Raw genomic sequence first — 26,825 nt, 5'->3', positions numbered from 1 at the left:
TTATATATGTGGCATGAGTTCATTTTCTAACCAGGGAAGAGAAAAACAGTATCCATCATTTCTGTGTCTCCACTGAGACCTAGTGTGGTGGAGTAGTCAGTGTTAGATTAGGTCCTAAGAGACCAAGGTTCAAATCCCCACCCAACCATCAAGCTCACTGGTTGGACTTTGGCCAGTTGTTGCCTCTCAGCCTAACCTACCTCACAGGATTGTTGTGGGGATTAAATGGAGAGGGTGAGAACCACGTACACCACCCTGAGCTCTTTGGAGAAGAAGGCGGGATATAAAAGCAAACCACAAGAAGAAGAACTTTGTATAGTTTTCACCTCAATGGTCAGGTTACAGTGCGGAGAAATAAGGCTGGACTCTTGAATCTAGAGGCATCACTGATTCTAAAAAGTAGATTAGAAAGGCTGTGGGTGGCACCCTCTGCGTGCAGCTGAAATTGGATTCCTCCTCCGCCTCTTTTCTCCATCCAAGAGTTTGTTTCCCGGTTTTGAAACCAAGAAGTAAATCCCCTTGTGTTACAAGAGGTCAGTTTCCTGCTGCTGCTGCGCCTGTTGGGCTTCTTCTGTCAAATGATCACGAGTGATTCTACTGCACCAGGCAGGCTGCTTTCCTCTCTCCTTCAGGGCGTGGGAGCCGAGCAAAGCCTTTCGACTCCTGCGAGGGCAGAAGGTGGCTGGATCCATCGTGGAAGAAACCCTCGTCCATCGGTGGAGCAGAGACAGGTGGAGCAAAGTCTGAGCTTGTAGAGGAGGTGAGGAATAAAAACACAATTATTTATTGGCGATGGTTTCGATAGGGGCTTTTGGAGAGTTCAGGGGGGCGCCTCAATATGAATCACAGTTATAAGCAGTGAAGAAGTCTTGTGGCGCATTAAAGACAAACAGGTTTATTGTGGCAAAAGCTTTCATGGGCTAGAGTCTCTCTCCCTTACCCGCGAGGCATGGAAATGTGATCCACGGCTGGCATTCTGCCAAAGTAGATGATATGTTAACTTATCTGAATTAAAGTTCTCTGGTGTTTGTTATTTAAATATCAGCCATAAAGTAAGCTGTGTGTAAGAAAAACAGAATGGGGAGATGTGGAGTCAGAATCAGGACCTTTGTGCACAGGGAGGGTTGAATTAAAATTAAAATCCACCCTTCTCCCACAAGCATCATTAGGAAGCTGTCATTGAGATCAGATGCATGAAGTTGGTATTATATGTGTGTATGGTCTATATCTATCTATCTGTCTATCATCTATCATCTATCTATCTATCTATCATCTATCTATCTATCTATATCTATCTATCTATATCTATCTATCTATCTATCTATCTATCTATCTATCTATCTATCATCTATCTTTCTATCATCTATCTATATCTATCTATCATCTATTTATCTATCATCTATCTTCTATCTATCATCTATCTATCTATCTATCTATCTATCTATCTATCTATCATCTATCTATCTATCTATCTGTCTATCTATCTATCTATCATCTATCTATCTATCATCTATATCTATCTATCTCTATATCTATCTATCTATCTATCTATCTATCTATCTATCATCTATCTATCTATCTACCTATCTATCTATCATCTATCTATATCTATCTATCATCTATCTATCTATCTATCTATCTATCTATCTATCTATCTATCTATCTATCATCTATCTATCTATCTCTATCATCTATCTATCTATCTCTATCATCTATCTATCTATCTATCTCTCTATCTATCTCTCTCTCTATCTATCTATCTATCTATCTATCTATCATCTATCTATCTATCTATCTATCATCTATCTATCATCTATATCTATCTATCTATCTATCATCTATCTATCTATCTATCTATCTATCTATCTAATCTATCTATCTATCATCTATCTATCTATCTATCTATCTATCTATCTATCTATCATCTATCTATCTATCTATCTATCTATCATCTATCTATCTATATCTATCTATCTATCTATCTATCTATCTATCTATCTATCTATCTATCATCTATCTATCTATCTATCTCTATCTATCTATCATCTATCTATCTATCTATCTATCTCTCTCTCTCTCTCTCTCTCTCTCTATCTCTATCTCTATCTCTATCTCTATCTCTATCTCTATCTATCATCTATCTATATCTATCTATCTATCTATCTATCTCTATCTATCATCTATCTATCTTCTCTTCATAGACGCACAGAGTTCTAAATAAAAAATGGACAGTGTGAAACAATGGTTAGAGTACTTGGCTAAGACTTGGGAGACTCAGGATGAAAACCCCATTCTGCCATAAAACCCCATTCTGCCACTGCGGACTAGCCTCCATTCCCTCTCCCAATCTTCCTCTGAGGATTGTTGTGTGTCTAGAATGTCCTTGGAGGAAGGATAGGGTCAAAACCTGCCCACTGACGGAAAGCCTCAGTGCATCTAACTAAATGGGTTCTAATCCATGAAGGGTTCTGCTGCAAGAAATCTGCCACCCTTTTAAGATGTGCTAAGACTCTTTGCAGCAACACACCTCTGGAATATCTTTGTGCCTCACATCCTTCCATACAAAATCTTGTAAAGTAGGTCAGTGTTCTTGTACCCATGTTGCAGAAAGAAGTGCTGATCCTGGATCTATGAAAGGAGGGAACAGCTTCCCTAAGTCCACCGAGTAGGGACTTTCAGCTGAGTTTCTCATTTTTGTATTCCTAAGTTCAGCTCTCCACATTTCCACACCAGCTTGTATTTTTTTTTCTCATGAAAATTCAGCATCATTTTAGTGTGAATTTTTCCTAATATGCACATCTTGGTATGTAATTTTACCTAAGACACACACTTTTGCAAAGCAATTTCCTCTGATAAGATGCAGTTTTCTATGCTATGTCCACTAATATGTACACGTTTTGTGCATATTCCTTTGCTAGAGACATGCACTGCAAAATTCAAAGAATTTCGAAGGGGGCTGTTTTGGTTTGTGTAGGATTTCAAAAGGTGTGACTTTGCCTATAAATGTGAACTGCATCAAATTCTCACCACATTCTTACCATCAAGTGATTTCATGGCAGTGTCAAGATTTGAATGGTGTACTCCGCAGGTTGTTGCAACCCTTTACCCACTTTCTTAGGAATAAACCAAATTTGAACTCAACAAGACTTACTTCTGAGTAGGCATGTCTAGGATTATATTGTCAGTTGTAATTGGTGCTGCAGTTAAATCTGTCCCCCCAACCATGAAACGCATTTCCCTTCTTCTGACTCACTTTAGAATTTCTCAACAGTGAAAATTTCAGACAGTGCTGAACTTTGAGCTTATTTTATCATTCCAAGGTGGCTACAGGCTGAGAGTGTTTTGTTCTTCCCAGTAAACATTTCTCAGGAACTCTGCAGCCACCCTGACTGCTGGGGCTGCCGGATCTGAAAAGCCCCAAGGGAAGAGTCAGCTCACATGCCCCAGCCATCTTAAAACCAATCTGACAAAAATCTTGCACCCCATCCATGAGAACTGCACAAATATTTTATTTCCTGCTTGATAACCTTTAAATGCATGGAGAATGGTAAAGGGGAAAGAGAGAAAAATTCGGCACAGTGCTAGATATAACACTCCCCACACCAAGGGCATGAAACAATGAAATTGTATTTATATTCCCTGGGACATAGACAGAGTGTGTGTGAAATCCATATCATTTTTGATGGCAACTATCTTGAGTGAATAAAGATCTAAGGATTATTGGACTCAGAGGGTCAAACAGAGATCCGACCTCCCATTTTACGGCTGTGTTTCCTAACTTTGAAGCAGCCACAGAAAGGGTTGTGAGGGTTTCTTTTGAATGGGGCAGCAATATTAGAGAAAAATGTATTTAGTTCAAGCTTTCCACCCAGTGCCATTTTTTAAAAAATATTTTTTATTGGTTTTTACAAGAACAAATTCAAAAGGAAAAAGGAAAAAAAACTTTTAACATATCCATATACAAGATTCTCTGAATTTCGTGACTTCCCTCCATCTCCTGCGGGGTCCTTAAAATATTTTTTTCTAAAACTACATATCATTACATTCTCTACAGTTTTCATCTCTCTGAATTTTCCATCTTTTTTGTTTCTTTACAAATTATTTTAAAGTCCAGCTAACGTTTTTGTTTACAATGGTCTCCTAAGTAAGTTATGAATTTTCCCCATTCTTTGTTAAAGTCATTACCTTCTTGATTCCTGAGTGTTCCAGTCAGTTTTGCCATTTCAGCATAGTCCACCCAGTGCCATTTTTGAGATCTAAACTGTTTCCCAACTCCTTCCCAAACCTGATGCAAAAATACTGGCATCCCAACAACTGTGTGGGTTATGTTTCTTGTCTGTGGCGAGGTGAATAGAAGCTTGACTGATTTTATCAGGAAAGTGCAGGGGAACTGGAGGAAGAAACACTTATCTCCCAGCTCCTCTGCCCTGATAAAAATCATAGCCCACTCCCCTTTGTAGGGGAGGGGGAGTTGGGAGATCTGATCACCAATCTCCTGTGCGGTTTCTGTTTTGGCCCTCAAGACCAGACTTGGAGAGGCTTCGATGAAAAGATTCTGCAGAGTGATTGCCTGCTCGGTATCCAATGAATTGCCGAAGCAAAGCACCATGAACAGGGGCTGATCAGCTGGTTGTCAGGACTTGCAAAGGGCTGGGCCAGGGCCAGCCTATCCATGAAAGAAGGGGAGGCTACTACCTCGGGTAGTAGATCCAGACTCCAAGGAATGCATTGCCTGCTGCTGCTGCCCTAGCAGTGACAGCTGTGCCATGTTCCTTGGAGGCCGAATCTGACTGCCACCACGCATGCCACCTCTACAGAGGCGTCTTGGCGAATTAGAGGCACTGTTCATCTCCTCTCACCCTTGTTCCCAGTTTAGATCTCCACTCACTCACTCCTTCTTCCCTGGTGGCAGGCATGGAAAAGGGATGCCATTTTGCAGTTCACCTCAGGTGCCAAAATGTCTTGGGCCAGACCTGGGCTGTGAACAGGACTGATCAGCTGATTAGTGGTTCATAGTCAGCTTTGTGGGCCAAGTGTGTGTGTGTGTGGGGGGGGTGCGCTTGGTGGGTCCACAACCTGAAGGTTCCCTATCCTTGCCCTGGGTACTTTCTATCACCATCTTCCTCCCAGAAATGGTTTTCTGGTGCATGAAAAAGTACCATAGAATTGTAGAGTTGGAACGGGTGATGAGGGTCATTTCCTAAGAACTTGGCCTCACTCATGTCCTCGACAACAGACTTTGCAGGAGCTCAGTGACAGAAAGAGAGGGCTTTATTGCTGTGGGACATCACTAGAGTCCAGACCTTGAGGCATGGGGTTAATCTCTCACTTCAGAAAGGCTCTTGGGAGCTATGAAAGTAATATTTACTTGCGTATTTCTAAAAATATTTCTACGCCGCTATTCAAGAAATAAAAAATAAGTATCAGAGCAGTTTACACCCGTGATACATAAAACTGCACCATAAAAACCATATAAACATTTAATAACCAGAGATCACTTAAATATGGTAGGTTCTTAGTATTCTTAGTTGCCTGCATAAGCCTGGCGGAGCAGGCTGAAACAGAAGTGAAGATGGTTTCAGTGGAGCTGGGATCATAGAATTGTACAGTTGGAAGAGACCAAAGGGTCATCTAGTCCAACCCCCCGCAATGCAGGAATCTCAGCTAAAGCATCCATGACAGGTGGCCATCCAACCTCTGCTTAAAACATTCCAATGAACAAGAGACCACCACCTTCAGAGGGAGTCTGTTCCACTGTCCTGTCAGAAAGTTCTTCCTGGTGTTTAGTTGGAATCTCCTTTCTTCTAACTTGAATCCATTTGTTTGGTTCCTAGCCTCCGGAACAAGCAAAAACTAGCTTGCTCCATCTTCCATGTGATAGCCCTTTAGATATTTGAGGATGGCTATCATATCTCCTCTCAGTCTCTTCTTTTCCAGGCTAAACATAACCAGCTCCTTCAACTACTCTTCATAAGGATTGGTTTCCAGACACTTGATCATGTTGGTCACCCTCCACTGCACCCGTTCCAGCTTGTCAACATCCTTTTTAAATTGTGGTCTCAGATAGGAGGGTTCAGGTGGTCCTTGAGGGACCCTGGACCAAAGTTGTTTGAGCCTGGCTTGGAAGCAGATGGGCAGACAGTGCAGGTACCTTAATGATGGTGCCACATGTTCTCAGCCATATGCCCCCAACAGCAGTATGTACCAGCTGGAGCTTCCAAACCAGACCTGCATTTTGATGCTCCCAAGTGTCTCTTCAGCTTGGAGTAAAGTGAAACTCGCCTTTCCCTTCTTTGAGTTCAGTGTATTTGTTGGAGAACTTGGGGAAATGAAGAAGGACCAGGTCTGCTGATCTCTCTTATCCAGCATAAGCAAGGGACTCCTCATCTCCTCTGTGTGATGAATAGAGTTGAAGGAAGGGAGTCTCCCATTCCATGATGGACATCCAAGGGCAGGCTGTCCCCAGAGAGTTATGGTTGCTTCTGGGGGACCAGAGGAACTGTTAATCACTGCATAGGCCAGGGATTGGAAACCTTTTCTGGCCAAAGGGCCACTTTCCCTTCTGGGCAACTTTCCAAGGGCCACATGCCAGTAGGGACAGTGCCAAAGCCTAATGTGGGTAGAGCAAAAAATGCCCAGTTTACCTTTGTATAGTAGGCTTGCTTCTATACACTCACCCATCCCTCTCTATCCTCCACCCAAGAAAGGACACATTCCAGCTTGGCAAAAACACTCAAGAAGGGTGCCAAGCAGGGCAGGTGAAGGTCATGGCATAATGACTCTGGCATAATCAGAGGTCATTGTCAGGTTTCTGTCCCTCAAGGTGGCTAGTTTGATTGCCTGGTTTGAGGGCAAATTTATACAGTCATGTTCAGCACTTTCTGACTTCCGTGGCAACTAGATTTGAAAAGGAACACCTCCTTTCTCATCATTCCCTTTCGCAAACGCTGGATACCAAATACTTTCTGAGTGGGTGTATACTCATCAAAATACCTGATATTTAACAAGCGTTTGCCATCCAATTATTTATCTGTAGCAGTCAGGCTTTGAGGCACGTAGTGATCCCCTTGTGACGGTTACACAATAGCTCACAGTAAATATTGGGCTCACTTCACTTTTTTCATTCACAGTGCAGGCTTATTCAGAAGTAAGGCCCCCTCCGTTTAATGGGGCTCCTCCCCCCTATCAAAGTGAGGGTGCATAGCAAGAGTCATCAACCTTTCTGGGGGGGTGGGCCCATGGGCCCATTTGCAAACTGGAGAAATTGCCATGCCCCCATCACAAGCTCCAAGCGATAAAGGCCATATCTGCACCATACAATTAAAGCATCATCATACCACCATCGTGGCTTCCCCAAAGAATCCTAGGAAGTCTCGTTTGCATTTAAATTAATGAAGGTTAGAATTGACATGGGTTTAAAAACTATGTGGTTTTCAGAGGTGTTGATTATGGAAAAAGAATAGAATTATTAAAAAATATGGGAAGTAAGGGAATGGATTTGCTGATTAGATAATGAAATTAGAATACAGAAGGGGGAGGTATGAGGAGGTCGGGGAAATTAGGTTTAGGAAAATAAGGATGGAAATTATACTTGTTTCTTTTTGTTTTTTCTTTGTGTATGTTTTTATTGTTAAACTTTAATAAATATCATTTTTTAAAAAAAGGAAGTCTCGTTTGCAAAAGGGTGCTGAGAGCAGTGGCGGAGCTTCATGCTCCAGCACTGGGGGTGGAGAGCAGGCGGGGTGGGCCACCCAGAGTGGGCGGGGAGGGACAGCTGCAATGGAACCCCACTGGGATCCTGCTGCCGGGGGTGGTGAGCTTCCCCTGCCCCCTTCTTCCTCTGCCACTGGCTGAGAGTTGTTAGGAGACCCCTATTCCACTCCTGGAGCTACAATTCCCAGAGTTCCTTAGGAAGAGGAGTTGATTGTTCAAGCCCTCTAGGAATTGTAGCTAGGGGAGAGGTCTCTTAGCACCTCACCCCACCGTTTAAAAATGACAGCTCCCAGGGTCAACCAAGGACTGTTTAAAGTGGCACGATACTGCTTTGAATGAGTAGTGCAGCTGGAGACCTAGGGCATCAAGGGACACAGCCAAATTCTGCATCTCCCTCCCATTTTGCAGCTGTCACTGTCAGTTCTACTCTGTTCCCAGGCATATCGCAGTCAACAAAGAGGTCCTTTCCCAGTGGCATTTACCCCAGGATGCTGCGAGGCTTATTTTGCATGTTCAAAACCACCATCAACAGGTGTGTGTCGTTTTCTGCATGGAGTGGCATATCTGTAGCGAGAGAAGGTGGAAGAAGAGCTGCCACATATCCAAACTTGTCATCCAGTTCGGACCTATCATTTGCATGCTCCCCAGACAAATATCTAAATGTACAAACCAAGTACATGGCATTATCTCATGTGCCATTTGTATCATTTTTGCCATGCTTCTTTTAATTGGGGGGGGGGGCTTTTCCTCATCCTGCTCTTCTGCCTTTAAAATCAGTCCAACACACATTAAATTCAACAAGTGAAGCATTTTTGGGTGCAGAGCTAAGATAAAAGGGAAAAGCTTCACTTGCTGAACATCTCTCTCTCTCTCTCTCTCTCTCTCTCTCTCTCTCTCTCTCACACACACACACACACACACACACACACAAACCACCCTCCATCCTCCATCCTGGTGAACAAGGGGCTTCATTAGAATTCAAGAATGTGTTTCGGTTGTGCAAAATAATTCAGAAAGGGTATAGACCAGGGCTTGTGAGAGGTCTGGCCTAAGGATATAGAGACCTCAAGGGTCTCCAGATGTAGGGACCTCAAGGATCATATACATTCCTCCCCCTTGCTCTAGTTAAAAGCTTAGTAAGTGATAGGACTGTGCTGAGGCTCAAATCTCAAGCCAAACAGGGCATATTGGAAGGGATTTTGGTGTCAGTCAAGTTGGGCTGGGGCAGCCGCAGATTCCTGCAGGTTAAACTGGATGGCCCTGAGTGGTTCGGGGAACTCCAGAGGCACAAGGTGGAGAAACCTGCAAAAATGCCAAGGCTTACCTGACCACTGGATGCATCTTCTTGGGAGAAGACAGGCGCCTGCTACCAGTGGCCTCTCTTTCCTGCTTTTTGCTCCATCCCTGAAGCAGCACCCTTCACACTCCACACATCAGATGCTGAGCAGCAGTTTCCCTGGATGAAAGCAAAACAGCACCCTACAAAACCGACCCCAACCCCAAACAAGCTCTCTGTAGGGGTGGAGGTGGGGGAGATGCAGCCTCTAACCCCCTCCCTGCTCCCAGCTATACCTTTAATAAGGGATTTAGAAAACCTCTTATTCCACATTAGCCCCACCTCAAACTAATTTGGGACTGGATTTGAAGGAGGTGGTCTCTGGGTTGGCCCAAAGGGGTGGGAGATTGAGGTGAGGGAGGGAATGCACAGTCCTACAAAATGATATGGAAAAACCCTGCTGGAGACTCCACCAAAAGATAAAGGGGGGGGGGATGACCCAGAAAGGCAATTTCTTTTTCTTTTCTTTTTTGAAATAATTTTTATTTATAAAATTATAACACTACAACCATACACATCCACATTTAAAGATTCCTCCCAATCTCTGGACTTCCCACCTTCCCCTCTGTGGGTCCTATTGTCCTATTGTTAACCTTTTCTACTGTATATTTTTCAATAGTTCATATTTAATATCTCCGTTATCTCCCTAATACTTCTACATTACAAGTGTTATTGCAATCCTGCTAATGTTTTCATCTGTTTGCAGTGGTCTCCAAGATAAATTATAAACATTTTCCCTTTCTTTGTCAAAGCTTTGGTCTTCTTGGTTCCTGAGTCTTCCAGTCAGTTTTGCCATTTCGGCATAATCCAAGTTTAATTTTCCTTTCTTCTCTGGTAGAAGATGGATCTTCTTTCCATCTCTGGGCTAATAGTATCTGTACAGCTGTCATCGCATACATAAAACAGTCTTTTCTGCTCCCTTGGAATATCAGCACCTACAATTCCTAATAAAAAAGCCTCTTTTTAAAAAATAAAATAAAAGCTATTTTAAACATTTTTCCCAACTCATTATATATCATTTCCCAGAATGCTTTTGTTACCTTACAATACTACCATGTATGATAAAAGGTGCCTTCTTTTTCTTTACATTTCCAGCAGATATTTGTACCTGTCTTACACATTTTTGCTAACTTACTAGGAGTCAGATGCCATTGGTACATCATTTCCATATACAGTGGTACCTCGGGTTAAGTACTTAATTCGTTCCTGAGGTCCGTACTTAACCTGAAACTGTTCTTAACCTGAAGTGCCACTTTAGCTAATGGGGCCTCCTGCTGCTGCCGCGCCGCTGGAGCACAATTTCTGTTCTCATCCTGAAGCAAAGTTCTTGACCTGAAGCACTATTTCTGGGTTAGCAGAGTCTGTCACCTAAAGCATATGTAACCTGAAGCGTATGTAACCCGAGGAACCACTGTACAGTTTTCTTTCAGTGTACAGCACGCCAAAAATTTTAAATCAGTTTTCTACAACCTTCTGGAAAGTCGGTTTCTGTGACAATTTGTGTGTGTGTGTGGGGGGGGAGGGATTAACCATAGCAGTTGTTGGCTCTTTCTTCATCATCTGCATCTTGAGCAGCAGGTGAAAATGAAACAGGCTGACTGGGAAGCGAGAGGCTCTGCCAAGGTTCTCAAAACAAGCGAGGGGACGTGTATTCATGAACAATTTTACAAGCCGGGACTCTAGCTGGGTATTGTACAAAAGCGTTCTATTCCCGGTGTGTTTACATTCAGGCTCCTAGCTTTTCACTTTCCCCCAAGGGATTGTATTGACTTCCCGTCCCATGATTTATCCCTCAGAGACACTAATGGATAAATAATTCCCCTCACTTGGGAGGCGATCCCTCCTCCTTCACCACACACTGTTTAGACTGGAGACAAGCAACAGCAGCAGCAGAGAGGTGTGCTGGGAGAAGCTTGAGGGGGAGATGGGAAGCAATGTCAGCAGTGGGAAGGCAGACACAGAAGGTCTAAGTTTCTGGGGTCCCTTGCAGGGCCGGCCAGGCCTTTTGGTGTATGTCTGCCAATTTAAATGATTGCACTGGCTGCCCTTATAATTTAAAAGCTTGCACGTTGCCAGGCCAGATTACAAGGCTCTTAACATAGGCTTACCAGATGTCCCCGGTTCCCGGGGACAGTCCCTGGATTTGCAAATCTGTCCCTGAACAAATTCCTTCCCCGGAATGTCCCCATGTTTGCAAATCTGTCCTCAGGAAATGCGGCGGTGGCAGCCTCAGCAGCCTGGAACCAGCCTGGTAGCACAGTTGGCTCTGGCTGGCTTCAGGAGTTGCTCGCTGCTCACTGCCGCCGCCACTGCTGAAAGGGAACCGGGGACGTCCGGGGGTACAGATCTCCTGCCCCCATTCCCATTTGTTTTGATGGATTGGGGGAGGCTCGGGAGTCACGGGCGGGCAGGCGAGTGTTGCCCAGGAGGGGCACATGATTTCTCTGCCAGGCAAGGTGCAAAGCCCTTCTTTCACACCCTGTGAAACATAAATGTGCAGAGTTTTTTTTAAAAAAACTGGGCAACAGCCGCCTGCCCGTGACTCCAGAGCCTCCCCCAATCTCTTGAAACAAAGGGGGAAGGGGGCAGGAGACTAGGGGGAGGCTTGGGAGTCAAGGGCAGGGGGCTCACTGTTGCCCAGTTTTTTTTAAAACTCTGCACATTTATGTTTCACAGGGTGCGAAAGAAGAGCTTTGCACCTTTATAAAATATGCATGTGTGCTTGGACCCAGGGTCTTTTGCCTCACCATCCCCACTACTGACTCCCTGTTGCTACTCAGCTTAAAAAAATTAAAAAGTGTCCCTGGATTAATTGGGGAAAAAAATCTGGTAACCATATCTTAACAGTGTTTGTCCTGGCATTTATTCCACTTTCCTTCTTCAGCTCAGGGTTTGAGCCCCCACGATCAGCTTTTACTTGCCACTCCCATGCTAGGTAAGGAATATAGTTCAGGACTTTTGCAATGGCTCAGGTGATGGCTCAAAACAGGCTCATTAAAAGAAAATTAATGTCACCTCTCCCAGGTTTTGTCATAACAGGACGCCTTTATGATGGATGCATTCCTGGGCGGAATTTAGTTTAGTGGTGACCGCGAGCTGCTATACCTGTTTGCAAAGCTCTTTGACAATCCAATCTTTGCTCATATGCGGACGGTGTTCCCATCAGTGCTTTTTTCTGGGGGTACGCAGGGGTATGCATACCCCTAAACATTTTGTGAATCTAATGGGAGAAGAAACTAAAATAGAAAAAAAAAAACAGTTTCTTCTCTAGCACAGTGAATCGTCAGTTCCATTGCTACCCCCAATGGCGGCCTCATTTCCTGTCACAGTGTTTCCTGAGTCTCAGACGGAAGCGGGCGTTTAATGTGTGAAGTAGCATTTGGAATCTAGCATGGCGATTGGTCAGTTTCGTTGTTACCACCTCCGATGGCAGCTTCACTTCCATTCCCCGCGATTTTCTCGAGTCAAAATGAAAGTACCACCTAAACATTTTTTAAAAAGAAAAAAGCACTGGTTCCCACTAAAATCAGGAATAAGATCTCCTACCTGCTTGATGCTTATAAACAGGTATTGTAAAGTTGGAAAAGGTTGAGAAAAGCAGTGTAGAAGGGAGGGGAGGTGTCATGCACTGGTTGGACGCAGAGGAATGGTGGGAGGAACTGGTTGTGTGGCAGGGGTGGGGCCGGAGAGGGTTTTTTTTAGGCCAGATCCTAAGTCAATTAAACTTGGCCATTTGTGCTGGCAACTCTGTGCTGAACATGACTTTCAAGGATTGTTTTCTCTGTTTAATGTTCAAGCAGAGCAGCAGCAGCAGGAGACTCACTCCTGAATGTGGTTTGCATCTGGTGTAACTTTGCACTAGCTTTGCTTTACAACCATCTACAGTGGTACCTCAGGTTAAGTACTTAATTTGTTCTCAAGGTCCGTACTTAACCTGAAACTGTTCTTAACCTGAAGCACCGCTTTAGCTAATGAGGCCTCCTGCTGCCACCGCGTGATTTCTGTTCTCATCCTGAAGCAAAGTTCTTAACCTGAAGCACTATTTCTGGGTTAGCGGAGTCTGTAACCTGAAGCGTATGTAACCTGAAGCATATGTAACCTGAAGCGTATGTAACCTGAGGTACCACTGTACTTGTGCATAGGAACCACTCCCTTATTCTACCAAGAAGTGTGTCTTTTGATTTGTCTTTTAATCCTGGAGCCCCGTGTTATTCAAACTGCGTTCTGAGCCCCTTTCCTCGCTCTCTTCCCGCTCCCTCTTCAGCTCCGCTCTATCTGAGCAGGAAGTGGAACTAAATAAATACAGTCAAATAAATATACAGGTCAGCTAAATAAACCCTATAACGTAGGGACTTCTGCTGATGGGCAGAAGCTGAGGCAGTCAATCTGTCTCTGGACTGAGCTGGAGGCTCACACAACTGAGTGCTTCTCCACACGAAAATAAGAATAAATCCTGAATATAGAAAGGTAGCTTGCTGGAGATAAGTACCGTATTTTTCGCCCTATAGGATGCACTTTTTCGCCTCCAAAAATGAAGGGGAAATCTGTGTGTGTCCTATGGGGCGAATGCAGGCTTTCGCTGAAGCTTGGAGAGCAAGAGGGGTCGGTGCGCACCGACCCCTCTCGCTCTCCAGGCTTCAGGAAGCTATCAGCAAGCCAGGGGAGCCGGCGGGAGTTCCCGCAGGGCTCCCTAGGCTGCGGATAGCAGCCTACTGCCGGCACATGGGGTGCCCTGAAGCAGAGCGCCCCGCGCTTCGGGCAGACATTGGGCAGCCCCACAAGCTCGGGGGACAGCGGGGAGGTGCAGCACCGCCATCCCGCTGTTCCCCGACCTGGTTTGGATTCCCCGACCTGGTTTTGGGGGGCAAATAAAGGGAAAAAAATTTCCCTTTATTTCCCCCCAAAAAACCTAGGTGCGTCCTATGGGGTGGTGCATCCTATGGGACGAAAAATACGGTAATCCTTATCCAGCAGGCTCTTCTTATGTTCTTATGGCTATACACATGCCAAAGCAATAGCCTGCAAGGAAAGATGGTTTGGGGGGAATTCGATTCATTTTGCATTTATACATGAACCTGTTTGATTTCAGAAGCGATATGCAAACTGAGACTCAGACATCCTTAAAAATCCATATTTTCCCTGAATCTTTCAATGCTATTCTCCAGCACAGGAATTTCTTTAAAAATTCATAGACTGGGGAGGAAATGCTTGAAAACATGCACATTAGTGGAAAATATCACACAGAAGCGTATTATCAGGGGAGAGCCATTTTGCAAAAGTATGGATATTAGGCAAAATTGCATACAAATATATGTATGTCAGGTGACATTTGAACTGAAATTCTGCTGAATTTTAATGAGGACTTTTTTTAAAAAAAATCAAAAATTAATGTGGAAATGTGGAGACTTGAAGGTGAGCCTGGAAAAAATGAAATGGATGTATATGCCTATCCCTCCCCATGAGTCCCAAATGGCTAGAGCTGAACTTTAGGAACTGGAGAGTTTGTTTGGTACCTCTTAGTTTGAAAATAAATTAAAAACCTGGACTCCTGCAGACTTATTTCCCTTCCCAATTTTAAAATCAGAGTGCTACTGACAAAATGCATAGTGCTCCCTCTGAAAAAGCTTTTAAAAACAACACCCAAATGAAAACAAACAATAATGAATAAATACCTTGAAAAACCATAATTACCATTGTTTTCCATATATAACACGCCCCCGTATATAAGACGCCCCCTATTTTGGGGGACACAAAATTAAGAAAATGGGGGTAGATTTCCCAGAGTTGTTGAGCTTTTTTGGGGGAGAATTGCCCATCTGAACAATGCTTCCTATCACAAACAATGCAAAAGCAACCAAACATCTGACCGGGCATCCGCTGCAACAGCCAATCAAAACAAGGCCTGGACACAGCCAACAATCACCCACAAGGCTGCAAGACTGCCTATGACAATCTCCAGCTCCCGGCAGCAACCAATCCCCATCCCGCCCCCCTGCACTACCCATCTATAAGACGAGTCAAAGTTAACTGGAAATATCCTTGACTTATACACAGAAAAGTTCAGTACAGTGGTACCTCGGGTTAAGTACTTAATTTGTTCCGGAGGTCCGTACTTAACCTGAAACTGTTCTTAACCTGAAGCACCACTTTAGCTAATGGGATCTCCCGCTGCTGCCGCGCCGCCGGAGCACGATTTCTGTTCTCATCCTGAAGCAAAGTTCTTAACCCAAGGTACTATTTCTGGGTTAGTGGAGTCTGTAACCTGAAGCGTATATAACCCGAGGTACCACTGTACTCTCATTTGGCTACAAGTAGTTTAGAAGAATAGCCACCACCCTGGTACCCAATTGACGGATTTGCTTGTGCCTCTGTACAACTCTTTTCCAGTGGATCTTTCGTTTTGCATATGGATGTTGTGATATGCAGACCACAGATGTCTGGTCCCATTATTCTGCTCTTTTCTTATTAGAGTTACGCAAACATTTCCCCTCTGGGGGAATAATGGAATTCTTTGCTAACCTGTGAGCAGTTCACTTTTTCAGTTGATTCCTGATGCAAATAAACTCTGAATAATATATAATATTAGATATCAGGGAGGCCTGCTATCTTTCCCGCTGGTGGCAGAAGCAGCTGGAGGCCATCGGTGTAGGAGATGAGCTGCCCACCTCGCCCTGGTCCACAGCGGCCTTCATTCGCTGCTCCCAATTAAGCTGGTGCTTCCCCATCTCTTGCCAGCAGAGAGAAGCCTGCACCATCCCTGTGTGAGTGACTGACCGAGGGAGTTGGAGCTATATTGCTTCCTGGGCTGACTCAAGCCGAGGCAAACTGCCGGTGGTGAACCCAAAGGATGAGAAGAAAAGGGCATGCACAGTTGGGGGATCTGCTTGGGGAGAGCGCAAGAGTCACCTCCTTAAACATTTGGAGACTCTTATTATTTTTATTCTTATTTTATTAGTTAATGAATTTATATATTGCCCTATACCCAGAGGTCTCAGGGCACTTCAAGGATTAAAATCTGGAATTCGTATTGGTTGTGCTTGTTTGCTTTGTTTCTCCTTTCTTCTCCTACGCTGATGGTCTTTGCTTAATTATAAATTTGCCGTCTGGTTGTTTAATAGTGTTGAATTTCCAAGAGGGAGGGAAAGATGGTTTCCACAAGGGAGTTGCAGTGGTTTATTTCTCCTCCTTTCCAAATCAGTTTGCAATTTTTAATTTTAAAAAAAGTCCTCATTAAAATTCAGGCTATTTTTACTACTGTATGCATTTATATGCACATTCTCCAGTAATCTATGCATATTGTACTCATTTCTTGGTTGAGGAAATGCACTGCAAAATTTAGAGATGTGCAAATTTTGGAGGATGGCTTCCTTTCGGTTCACCATTCCATGAGATCTCAATCAAATTTATTCTCCTGACGTGGCGCTCTAGAAGTTGTATTTGTTATTTTAATCATTGCATTTATATCCCGCCTTTCCTTCCAGGGACCTCTGCTGGTATGCATAGTTCTCCCCATTTTTATTTAATCCCTACAACAACTCTGTCAGGTAGGTTACCCTGAGAGGCAGCAACTGGCCAAAGCCCATCCAGTGGGGATTTGAACGTTGGTCTCCTATGCTCTACACCACACTGGCAGGACTATACAGTGGTACATCGGGTTAAGAACTTAATTCGTTCCAGAAGTCCATTCTTAACCTGAAACCGTTCTTGACCTGAGGTGCCACTTTAGCTAATGTGGCGTCCCGCTGCCACCACGCCACTGGCGCATGATTTCTATTCTCATCCTGAGGTAAAGTTCTTAACTCAAGGTACTATTTCAAGTTTGGCAGAGTCTGTAACCTGAAGGATCTGTAACCCGAGGTACAGTACCAGTGTAGTTACCACTAGCCACAGCAAGTAGGGTTAAAGGTCAAAGGTGATGGGGATTGTGTAGTTCATTGTAACATCTGGGGGGGGGTTCTCCAGCCCTGGTTGAGAGTGAGATAAATTGGGGTTTTGTGGGGCAGTACCCTTGCATAGGTAAAGCAAAGCCTTTATTTATTTTGCAGGTACTGAAAGGATGTCGTTATACAATGCCATGGTCCTTGCCGTCTACATCTTTGCCTTCCTGGCTGGCCTCCCTGCCAACCTCCTGGCCTTCTACACATTCCAAGCCAAGGTGCGCCAGAAGGCAACCCCAATAGAAATCCTCTTGTTCAACTTGACTGTGTCTGATGTCATCCTGCTCCTCTTTCTGCCCTTCAAGATGGTGGAGGCCGCTTCGGACATGACCTGGCCTCTGCCCATGTTCCTTTGCCCTCTGACGAACTTCTGTTACTACAGCAGCATCTACATCAGCACCCTGTTCCTCATGGCCATCAGTGTGGAGCGCTACCTGGGCGTTGCCTATCCTATCAGGTACAAGTTGAACCGGAGGCCCATGTATGCGGTGTTTGCCAGCATCTTGTTCTGGTTCCTCGCTTGCTCCCATTGCAGCATTGTCTACATCGTGGAACTCGCGGTGCCAGGCCATAATAACGAAACCATCTCCAACTCTTCCAACGCCTCCAAATGTTATGAGAGTTTCTCCCCCAACCAGCTCCACATCCTCCTCCCTGTCCGCCTGGAGCTCTGCATCACCCTCTTCTTCCTCCCTTTCCTCATCACCCTTTTCTGCTACGTCAACTTAGTCCGCATCCTAACATCCTTGCCTAACATCCATGCCCGCAGGAAGCAACGGGCTGTGGGGCTCGCTGTGGCTACTTTGCTCAACTTTGCGGTCTGCTTTGCTCCCTACAACATTTCCCACATTGTGGGCTTCATTCAGAATGAGAGTCCTTCCTGGAGGGTGTATGCTTTGCTCCTTAGCACCCTCAACGCTTCCATGGACCCAGCAATCTTCTACTTCTCCTCCACTGCCATCCAACAAACCTTTGCCAAATGTTTTTCCGGCCTGGGACGCAAGTTCCATGCCATCATGCCATCGTGTTACCCGTCTTGTGGGTTCTGCTGTGACATCGAGATAGACCACAGTGGGGTTGATAAATCTTCTATTTCTAACCTAGGGGAGCTGCCTTCTGAAAGAATTGTGAGGGGCTGGTAGCCTGCTTTGACCATACTTTGGGACTTGGAATGAAAGAGGATGTCCATATGGAGAAATGAAGGACCTTCTTTTCTGTGCCTCTCAGCAGACTTTTGCAAACTTCACAGAGTTTCAGCCTCTAATACATATGGAAGGTCAGCATGGCGTTTCTCCACAGATGACTGAAAGGCTTATTGAAAGCAATGGTTGGCTTATGTAATGTGCTTCAGAGGACTAAATGAAGCATTTTGGCTTGCCTAGGGGGTAAAGATGCGTGGCCAACACCACAGAAGGAACCTTTTGTTGGTTCATGAATCACTCCACCTCCCAGTTGCCAGAGAAGGAGCTGAGAGAGAAGCTACCTCTTCAGAACTCCCCCTTTTGACAGGGGAACCTTAGTTCTGGTGGCCAATGGTGGCCCACACTGCCTCTGCCTAGCCCTTGGAACTATGCAGGCCACACCCACCACTGGTCTTGCTCTGCTCCCTCCTATAGCAATTTCATGTGGCTGGAATGTGTGATAAAACTTTGTTTCCCTAGCTGGAGGATGGAGAAGGACTGATTTGTTTTATACCATTTTGAATGTTGTGTTTTAAATGGTTGTGACCCACCCTGGGGAAAAGATACATAATAAATCTAATTTTTAATGATAATGTATGTCTGGCCACACCCATCTTTGCCACACCTGCCACTGGCACATAGCCTCCAGAGGGCTGCCCAACAAGAAAGTTGGCCCTCAGACTGAGAAAAGTGCCCATCTCTCACCTATATGAGCTGGTCTATTTGCTACAAAAGCAACCTTGGCCCCCATTTTGCAGTTGACATGTTGTCCTTGGCCTTCATCTGCTACTGCTGGTTGTGGTACTGAAGGTAAGACCTTGCAGAGGCCTTCTCAAGAGCTGAACTCTGGACTATAAGTGAGGTGTGTGTGTTGTGTTGTGTTGTGTTGTGTTGTGTTGTGTTGTGTTGTTGTGTTGTGTTGTGTTGTGTTGTGTTGTGTGTGCCTTCCCCTTCTCCGGGTAACTGCTCACATTTTGTTTTCCAAGAATTCTCTGAATGAATGAATGAATGAATGAACCTGGCACATCTCTATAGCAGTGCTTGTGAACCGTCCCTGTGCTTCAAAAGCAATTTGGCCTCTGGCATCGAGGGCTGCTGTTCAAGAAAAACACACCCAGAGTCCCTTTAGCCTCATGGAACTAATCACAAAAGCCTTTGTATCCTGATCACTAACTTCTGGCTCCAGTCCCTTTCCCCAGTTTGCTGGCATATGCAGATGCAGTTGCTTATTCCATTTAGGGGGTGACCCTATGACAAGATCCACTAGAATGAGAAGCTTGGGATGTGGTGGAGCCAATTCCCACCTCGGCTGAGCTCAGTTGGCTTTAAGTCCCGAATCCCAGCTCAGCTGAAGATACACCAGCACCCCTTGCTCATCTTGACTGAGACTAAGCTTAGCTGGCTAAGCTGAGCCTGGTGTAAGGCCCCTCAAAAGGGGGGTTTCAGGGGTGTGGCTGGCGCAATACCAGAGGAAAGGGATTTAGTCTGGATCCTAAGCTTGGCCATGTGATTATTTTCATGGCTTGTTTTCTGATGGCCTTCTCAGACATTGCGCCGGCCCTGTGAAACATCCCCCCATCAGATGTCAAGGAAATAAACAACTACTTGACTTTTAGAAGACATCTGAAGGCAGCCCTGTGTAGGGAAGTTTTTAACGTTTGATGTTTTATTGTATTTTTAATATTCTGTTAGGAGCCACCCAGAGTGACTGGGGAAAGCCAGCCAGATGGGTGGGGTATAAATAAATTATTATTATTATTATTATTATTATTATTATTATTATTATGGCAGAGCAGCAGCAGGAGCGTCACTCCTGAATGCAGTTTGGATCTGGTGTAACTTTGCACTGGCTTTGTGTTACACCTTCTACTTGTTCCTAGGAATGCTCCCTTATTCTACCAAGAAGTGTGTCTTTTGATTTGTCTTTTTCTCCTGGAGCTCCCTGTTTTTCAAACTGCATTTTGAGTTGATTTGCTGCATCTTTTCCTGCTGCCTTTTCAGACTTGCTGTATCTGAGCAGGAAGTGGAGCTAAATAAATACAGTTAAATAAATATACAGTTCAGCTAAATAAACCCTATAACGTAGGGACTTCTGCTGATGGGCAGAAGCTGAGGCAGTCAATCTGTCTCTGGACTGAGCTGGAGGCTCACACAACTGAGTGCTTCTCCGCACAAAAATAAGAATAACTCCTGAATATAGAAAGGTAGCTTGCTGGAGATAAATAATCCTGATCCAGCAGGCTCTTCTTATGGCCTGCAAGGAAAGATGGGTTGGGGGGAATTCATTTTGCATTTATACATGAACCTGTTTGATTTCAGAAGTGTTATGCAAACTGAGACTCAGACATCCTTCAAATTCCATATCTTCTCTGAATCTTTCAATGCTATTCTCCAGAACAGGAATTTCTTAAAAAATTCATAGTCTGGGGAGGAAATGCTTGAAAACATGCACATTGGTGAAAATATCACACAAAAGTGTATTATCAGTGGAGAACCGCTTTGCAAAATATGGATATTAGGCAAAATTGCATATGGATATACAGTGGTACCTCGGGTAAAGTACTTAATTCGTTCCAGAGGTCCGTACTTAACCTGAAACTGTTCTTAACCTGAAGCACCACTTTAGCTAATTGAGCCTCCTGCTGCCGCCACGCCGCTGGAGCCCGATTTCTGTTCTCATCCTGAAGCAAAGTTCTTAACCTCTGAGTTTGAAAATAAATTAAAAACCTGGACTCCTGCAGAAGATGTATTTCCCTTCCCAATTTTAAAATCAGAGTGCTACTGACAAAATGCATAGTGCTCCCTCTGAAAAAGCTTTTAAAAACAACAACACCCAAATGAAAACAAACAATAATGGAGAATAAATAGCATGAAAAAACACAATTACTCTCATTTGGTTATGTGTAGTTTAGAAGCATAGCCACCACTATCGTGCCTAAGAGAATCCAGTTCAGGGGATGTATTTGAATAGCAGAACATCTGGCTACATGCAAATCAGGACCAAGATTACGAGAACACAAAGAGCAGCTATGCTGTTGGCAGCGCACTGTAAACATTTCTCACATCTCCCCTGAAGTTCCTGCCTTTTCCTGCTCAGATAAAGGAGGTAGGGAAGATAATGGCTTCCCTTGAACCAAAACTAATCTACCCCATACACTGTAGTATAGATAGACTTACAAACTTGCAACATGTGATAATACTTTACATTTTTGAGGGCTACGTTGGGGGACAGGTGGCCTGCTTGGCTGTTTCTGGATGCTGAATGCTGTTAGGAGTTGATAGGTAAAACGTGCAAAACAGACAAACAAGCCTTATGCAAACATCAGCGAAAATGAGAAACAAAAATGCATTATACCAGGAAAATTCTTTTTCGGCAAAACCAATTTTTCGTCTCTCACACAAAATTCCATACAAAAATGTGTCTGTTAGAGAAATTCCCACCACATGATCTTTTATGAAAAATGAGTGTGATCTGGAAATCAGAGGGTGATTTAAGGGTGTGCAACCAGTCAGGTCTCCCTTGGGGGCTACTGCATAGGGCGCCACAACTAAGATGTAGAATGGAAGGTGAGAGGCAAGCGGAGGCAAATTTTGTTTTTGTTTTTTTTAAAATAATATTTATTACTTTTAAACACTACAAAAAAGGAAAGGGAAAAAAAAAGACAATACAATACAATATAAAACATTACACAACCCTAACACAATAAACAAAACAAAACAAAACAAAAACAGTTTAACACACATCATACACACATCATACAATTTCAATATCTTATCTTTCATTCACTTGTTTCAACGACCTCCTCACACCTCCCTTTTTGTATTCCACTTCTGTTAATTGTTTCAGCAATTCCTTTCCATCTTCCTCTGTTTTCTGTCCTATAATTATCTTAACATATTCTAACCTTATTTTCCCTTTAATACTCTAATAATCTATTTATACTTAATTCCTTATAACATTTCTACTAAAGCCATATAACTTCATTCCAACATTTTTCTAACATTCATTAATTTTACAATATTTCTATAAATAATCTTTAAACTTTTTCCAGTCTTCTTCCACCGACTCTTCTCCCTGGTCTCGGATTCTGCCAGTCATTTCCGCCAATTCCATATAGTCCATCAACCTGGTGATCTTCTGTCCGATGCTCTTAGCTCTTTTCCAAGTCCCTTCTGCAGATCTTCTTCGTATTTATACAAAAACTTTACTTTGTCTTCTACTGATCTTATTTTTATTTTCCTTCCTTTGAAGCTAAAAAGTAGACCTATACTGTAGGCCACTTCGGACATGACCTGGCCTCTGCCCATGTTCCTTTGCCTGTACCTATACTGGTACATTTGCCATAACACTTAACTGATTCAAGGTCAGTCCCAGAATCTCACAGCTTTTTATCTTGCAGCTGGAAATTCCCCCAGCCCAGCTCTTGTAACAGTTTCAAAGCCTTCCTCTAGAGGGAAACTGTTTCTATTTATGTTAGTAAGTAATGTCCTCTTTTAAACACAGCTCAAACAATGAAGTTAGTTTCAATTTACAGTTACTTTTACTCCTTTTTAAAGGCAGACAGAGACAGTAGAAACAATGTATTTCTCTTGTTAGCTAGCTGTCAACGAACGTTCTAATCGCTGTCAGTGAACTTTCCAAAAAACGTCAGTCCTGCTAGCAGGCCGTTTCCAGGGTCTGAGCGGCGGTATTTTAACTCTCTTCGCTCTCTCCCGCAGGCATATTCAGTTCACAACCCCCCCCCTCTTCTCCTGCCTCCAAGGGGGGGGGGGGTTAATGTTTTTACTGGTGGAAATTTAGTCCTTTACAATAGGCTTTCCAAGACTTCAGCTTGCAGTCTCATTGCTTCAGTCTATTTACAAAAGGGAAGGCGGACTTCCTGTATTGAACCTCCCCGTTACGATGCCAAATTAAACGTTTAAAGATCCAATTCTCCCGCTTCAGCTCTACTCACGGGTAGTTACTTTAGAGTCAAATTGTCCACAGGAAAAAGTCAGCGCTCTCCAGCAACAGCTATGCGGCTTCACTCTGTGGAAGAAGCAGACGATTCGAAGCACTGCGCTGCTCACCCCACGTCACTCCAGACCCCCGAAACTGGGTTTCCCTGCGAGTAGGGGAGGCGCAAAAGGTGCCCGCCGAATCCCACGCTCACAGGCTTCTCCTGCCTGTGATTTTTTACGGGTCTCCGCCTTCGCAGTGGCAGCCAGACCCAGATTCCCACGGGGCAAATTCCTCCCGATCAGAGGAATTCCGCCATTACCGGAGGCGCCAACCCGGAGGCAAGCGGAGGCAAATTTTGGCATCATACAGAGTGCCAGTGAGACCCCAAGGTCTGCCACTGTGGAAATGTAGAGGACTGAAGATTGGGGAAACGTGAAACTGAGAGAAACCAAATTGACGGATTTGCTTGTGCCTCTGTACAACTCTTTTCCAGTGGATCTTTCGTTTTGCATATGGATGTTGTGATATGCAGACCACAGATGTCTGGTCCCATTACTCTGCTGTATCCTTATTAGAGTTATGCAAACATTTCCCCTCTGGAGGAATAATGGAATGCTTTTGCTAACCTGTGAGCAGTTCACTTTTTCAGTTGATTCCTGATGCAAATAAACTCTGAATAATATATAATATTAGATATCAGGGAGGCCTGCTATCTTTCCCCCTGGTGGCAGAAGCAGCTGGAGGCCATCGGTGTAGGAGATGAGCTGCCCACCTCGCCCTGGTCCACAGCGGCCTTCATTCGCTGCTCCCAATTAAGCTGGTGCTTCCCCATCTCTTGCCAGCAGAGAGAAGCCTGCACCATCCCTGTGTGAGTGACTGACCGAGGGAGTTGGGACTATATTGCTTCCTGGGCTGACTGAAGCTGAGGCAAACTGCCGGTGGTGAACCCAAAGGATGAGAAGAAAAGGGCATGCACAGTTGGGGGATCTGCTTGGGGAGAGCGCAAGAGTCACCTCCTTAAACATTTGGAGACTGTTATTATTTTTATTCTTATTTTATTATTTAATGAATTTATATATTGCCCTATACCCAGAGGTCTCAGGGCAGTTCAAGGATTAAAATCTGGAATTGGTATTGGTTGTGCTTGTTTGCTTTGTTTCTCCTTTCTTCTCCTACGCTGATGGTCTTTGCTTAATTATAAATTTGCCATCAGGTTGTTTAATATTGCTGAATTTCCAAGAGGGAGGGAAAGATGTGTCTGGGACAGGACCAGCCGAGGGAGTTGCAGTGGTTTATTTTGCCTCCTTTCCAAATCAGTTTGCAAATTATGATTTTTTTAAAGTCCTCATTAAAATTCAGGCTATTTTTACTACTACAGTCATACCTCATGTTACGTTTGCTTCATGTTCCGTTCTTTCAGGTTATGTCCCACGGTGACCTGGAAGTACCAGGAAGCGGAAAATTGCAACCTGCGTGTGCGCAGATGCGCCGCTGCGGGTTGTGCTCCTTTCATGTTGTGAATGGGCCTCTGAAACAGATCCTGTTCACAACCAGAGGTACCACTGTATATGCATTTATATGCACATTCTCCAGTAATCTATGCATATTGTACTCATTTCTTGGTTGAGGAAATGCACTGCAAAATTCAGAGAAGTGCAAATTTTGGAGGATGGCTTCCTTTTGGTTCACCATTCCATGAGATCTCAATCAAATTTATCCTCCTGACGTGGCCCTCTAGAAGTTGTATTTGTTATTTTATTCATTGCATTTATATCCCGCCTTTCCTTCCAAGGACCTCCGCTGGTATGCATAGTTCTCCCCATTTTTATTTAATGCCCACAACAGCTCTGTCAGGTACGTTACCCAGAGAGGCAGCAACAGGCCAAAGTCCACCCAGTGAGAGCTTCCTGGTTGAGTGGGGATTTCAATGTTGGTCTCCTACGCTCTACACCACACTGGCTGGACTTTAGTTCCCACTAGCCCCAGCAAGCAGGGTTAAAGGTCAAGGGTGATGGGAATTGTGTAGTTCATTGTAACATCTGGGGGTCCACAGGTTCTCCAGCCCTGGTTGAGAGTGTGATAAATTGGGGTTTCGTGGGGCAGTATCCTTGCATAAGTAAAGCAAAGTCTATATTTATTTTGCAGGTACAGAAAGGATGTCGTTATACAACATCATGGTCCTTGCTGTCTACATCTTTGCCTTCCTGGCTGGCCTCCCTGCCAACCTCCTGGCCTTCTACACATTCCAAGCCAAGGTGCGTCAGAAGGCAACCCCAATAGAAATCCTCTTGTTCAACTTGACTGTGTCTGATGTCATCCTGCTCCTCTTTCTGCCCTTCAAGATGGTGGAGGCCGCTTCGGACATGACCTGGCCTCTGCCCATGTTCCTTTGCCCTCTGACCAACTTCTGTTACTACAGCAGCATCTACATCAGCACCCTGTTCCTCATGGCCATCAGTGTGGAGCGCTACCTGGGCGTTGCCTATCCTATCAGGTACAAGTTGAACCGGAGGCCAATGTATGCGGTGTTTGCCAGCATCTTGTTCTGGTTCCTCGCCTGCTCCCATTGCAGCATTATCTATGTTGTGGAACTCGCAGTGCCAGGCCATAATAACGAAACCAACCCCAACTCTGCCAACGCCTCCAAATGTTATGAGAGTTTCTCCCCCAACCAGCTCCACATCCTCCTCCCTGTCCGCCTGCAGCTCTGCATCACCCTCTTCTTCCTCCCTTTCCTCATCACCCTTTTCTGCTATGTCAACTTAGTCCGCATCCTAGCTTCCTTGCCTAACATCCACGCCCGCAGGAAGAAACGGGCTATGGGGATCACTGTTACCACTTTGCTCAACTTTGCCATCTGCTTTGCTCCCTTCAACATCTCCCACATTGTGGGCTTCATCCAGAATGAGAGTCCTTCCTGGAGGGTTCATGCTTTGCTCCTTAGCACCCTCAGTGCTTCCATGGACCCAGCAATCTTCTACTTCTCCTCCACTGCCATCCAACAAAACTTAGCCAAATGTTTTTCCAGCCTGGGGCACAAAATCCATGCCACCATGCCATGGTGTTATCAGATTTGCAGGTTCTGCTGTGACATCGAGATAGACCACAGTGGGGCTGATAAATCTTCTATTTCTATTTCTAACCTGGGGGAGCTGCCACCTGAAAGGATTGTGAGGGGCTGGTAGCCTGCTTTGACCATACTTTGGGACTTGGAATGAAAGAGGATGTCCATATGGAGAAATGAAGGACCTTCTTTTCTGTGCCTCTCAGCAGACTTTTGCAAACTCCACCGAGTTTCAGTCTCTAATACATATGGAAGGTCAGCATGGCGTTTCTCCACAGATGACTGAATAGGCTTATTGAAAGCAATGGTTGGCTTATGTAATGTGCTTCAGAGGACTAAATGAAGCATTTTGGCTTGCCTAGGGGGTAAAGATGCGTGGTCAACACCACAAAAGGAACCTTTTGTTGGTTCATGAATCACTCCACCTCCCAGTTGCCAGAGAAGGAACTGAGAGAGAAGCTACCTCTTCAGAACTCCCCCTTTTGACAGGGGAACCTTAGTTCTGGTGGCCAGTGGTGACCCACACTGCTTCTGCCTAGCCCTTGGGACTATGCAGGCCACACCCATCACTGGTCTTGCTCTGCTCCCTCCTATAGCAATTTTATGTGGCTGGAATGCGTGATAATACCTTGTTTGCCTAGCTGGAGGATGG

General features: G+C 44.5%; 1 protein-coding gene and 1 pseudogene across 2 annotated transcripts; both read left to right on the top strand.

Moving 5' to 3' along the window:
* Positions 1-265: 265 nt before the first annotated feature.
* LOC307221590 (free fatty acid receptor 2 pseudogene) lies at positions 266-26,825 on the top strand (annotated as a pseudogene). Its single transcript, XR_013843851.1, has 2 exons — positions 266-760; positions 25,255-26,825. The product of XR_013843851.1 is annotated as a free fatty acid receptor 2 pseudogene (transcript).
* On the top strand, positions 15,729-18,760 carry LOC307221591 (free fatty acid receptor 2-like). The gene is made up of 2 exons (XM_079986233.1): positions 15,729-15,810; positions 17,095-18,760. Exon 2 carries the CDS (start codon positions 17,106-17,108, stop codon positions 18,126-18,128), a length of 1,023 nt encoding a protein of 340 aa, XP_079842359.1. The 5' UTR covers positions 15,729-15,810; positions 17,095-17,105; the 3' UTR covers positions 18,129-18,760.

Source organism: Podarcis cretensis, assembly GCF_951804945.1.
Source record: "Podarcis cretensis genome assembly, chromosome: 8".
NCBI lineage: Eukaryota > Metazoa > Chordata > Lepidosauria > Squamata > Lacertidae > Podarcis > Podarcis cretensis.
This window is presented reverse-complemented; position numbering and strand designations above follow the sequence as displayed.

Excerpts from the sequence above, each read along its gene's own strand:
- LOC307221591 (XM_079986233.1), top strand. The coding sequence starts at position 17,106 with ATGTCGTTATACAATGCCATGGTCCTTGCCGTCTACATCTTTGCCTTC.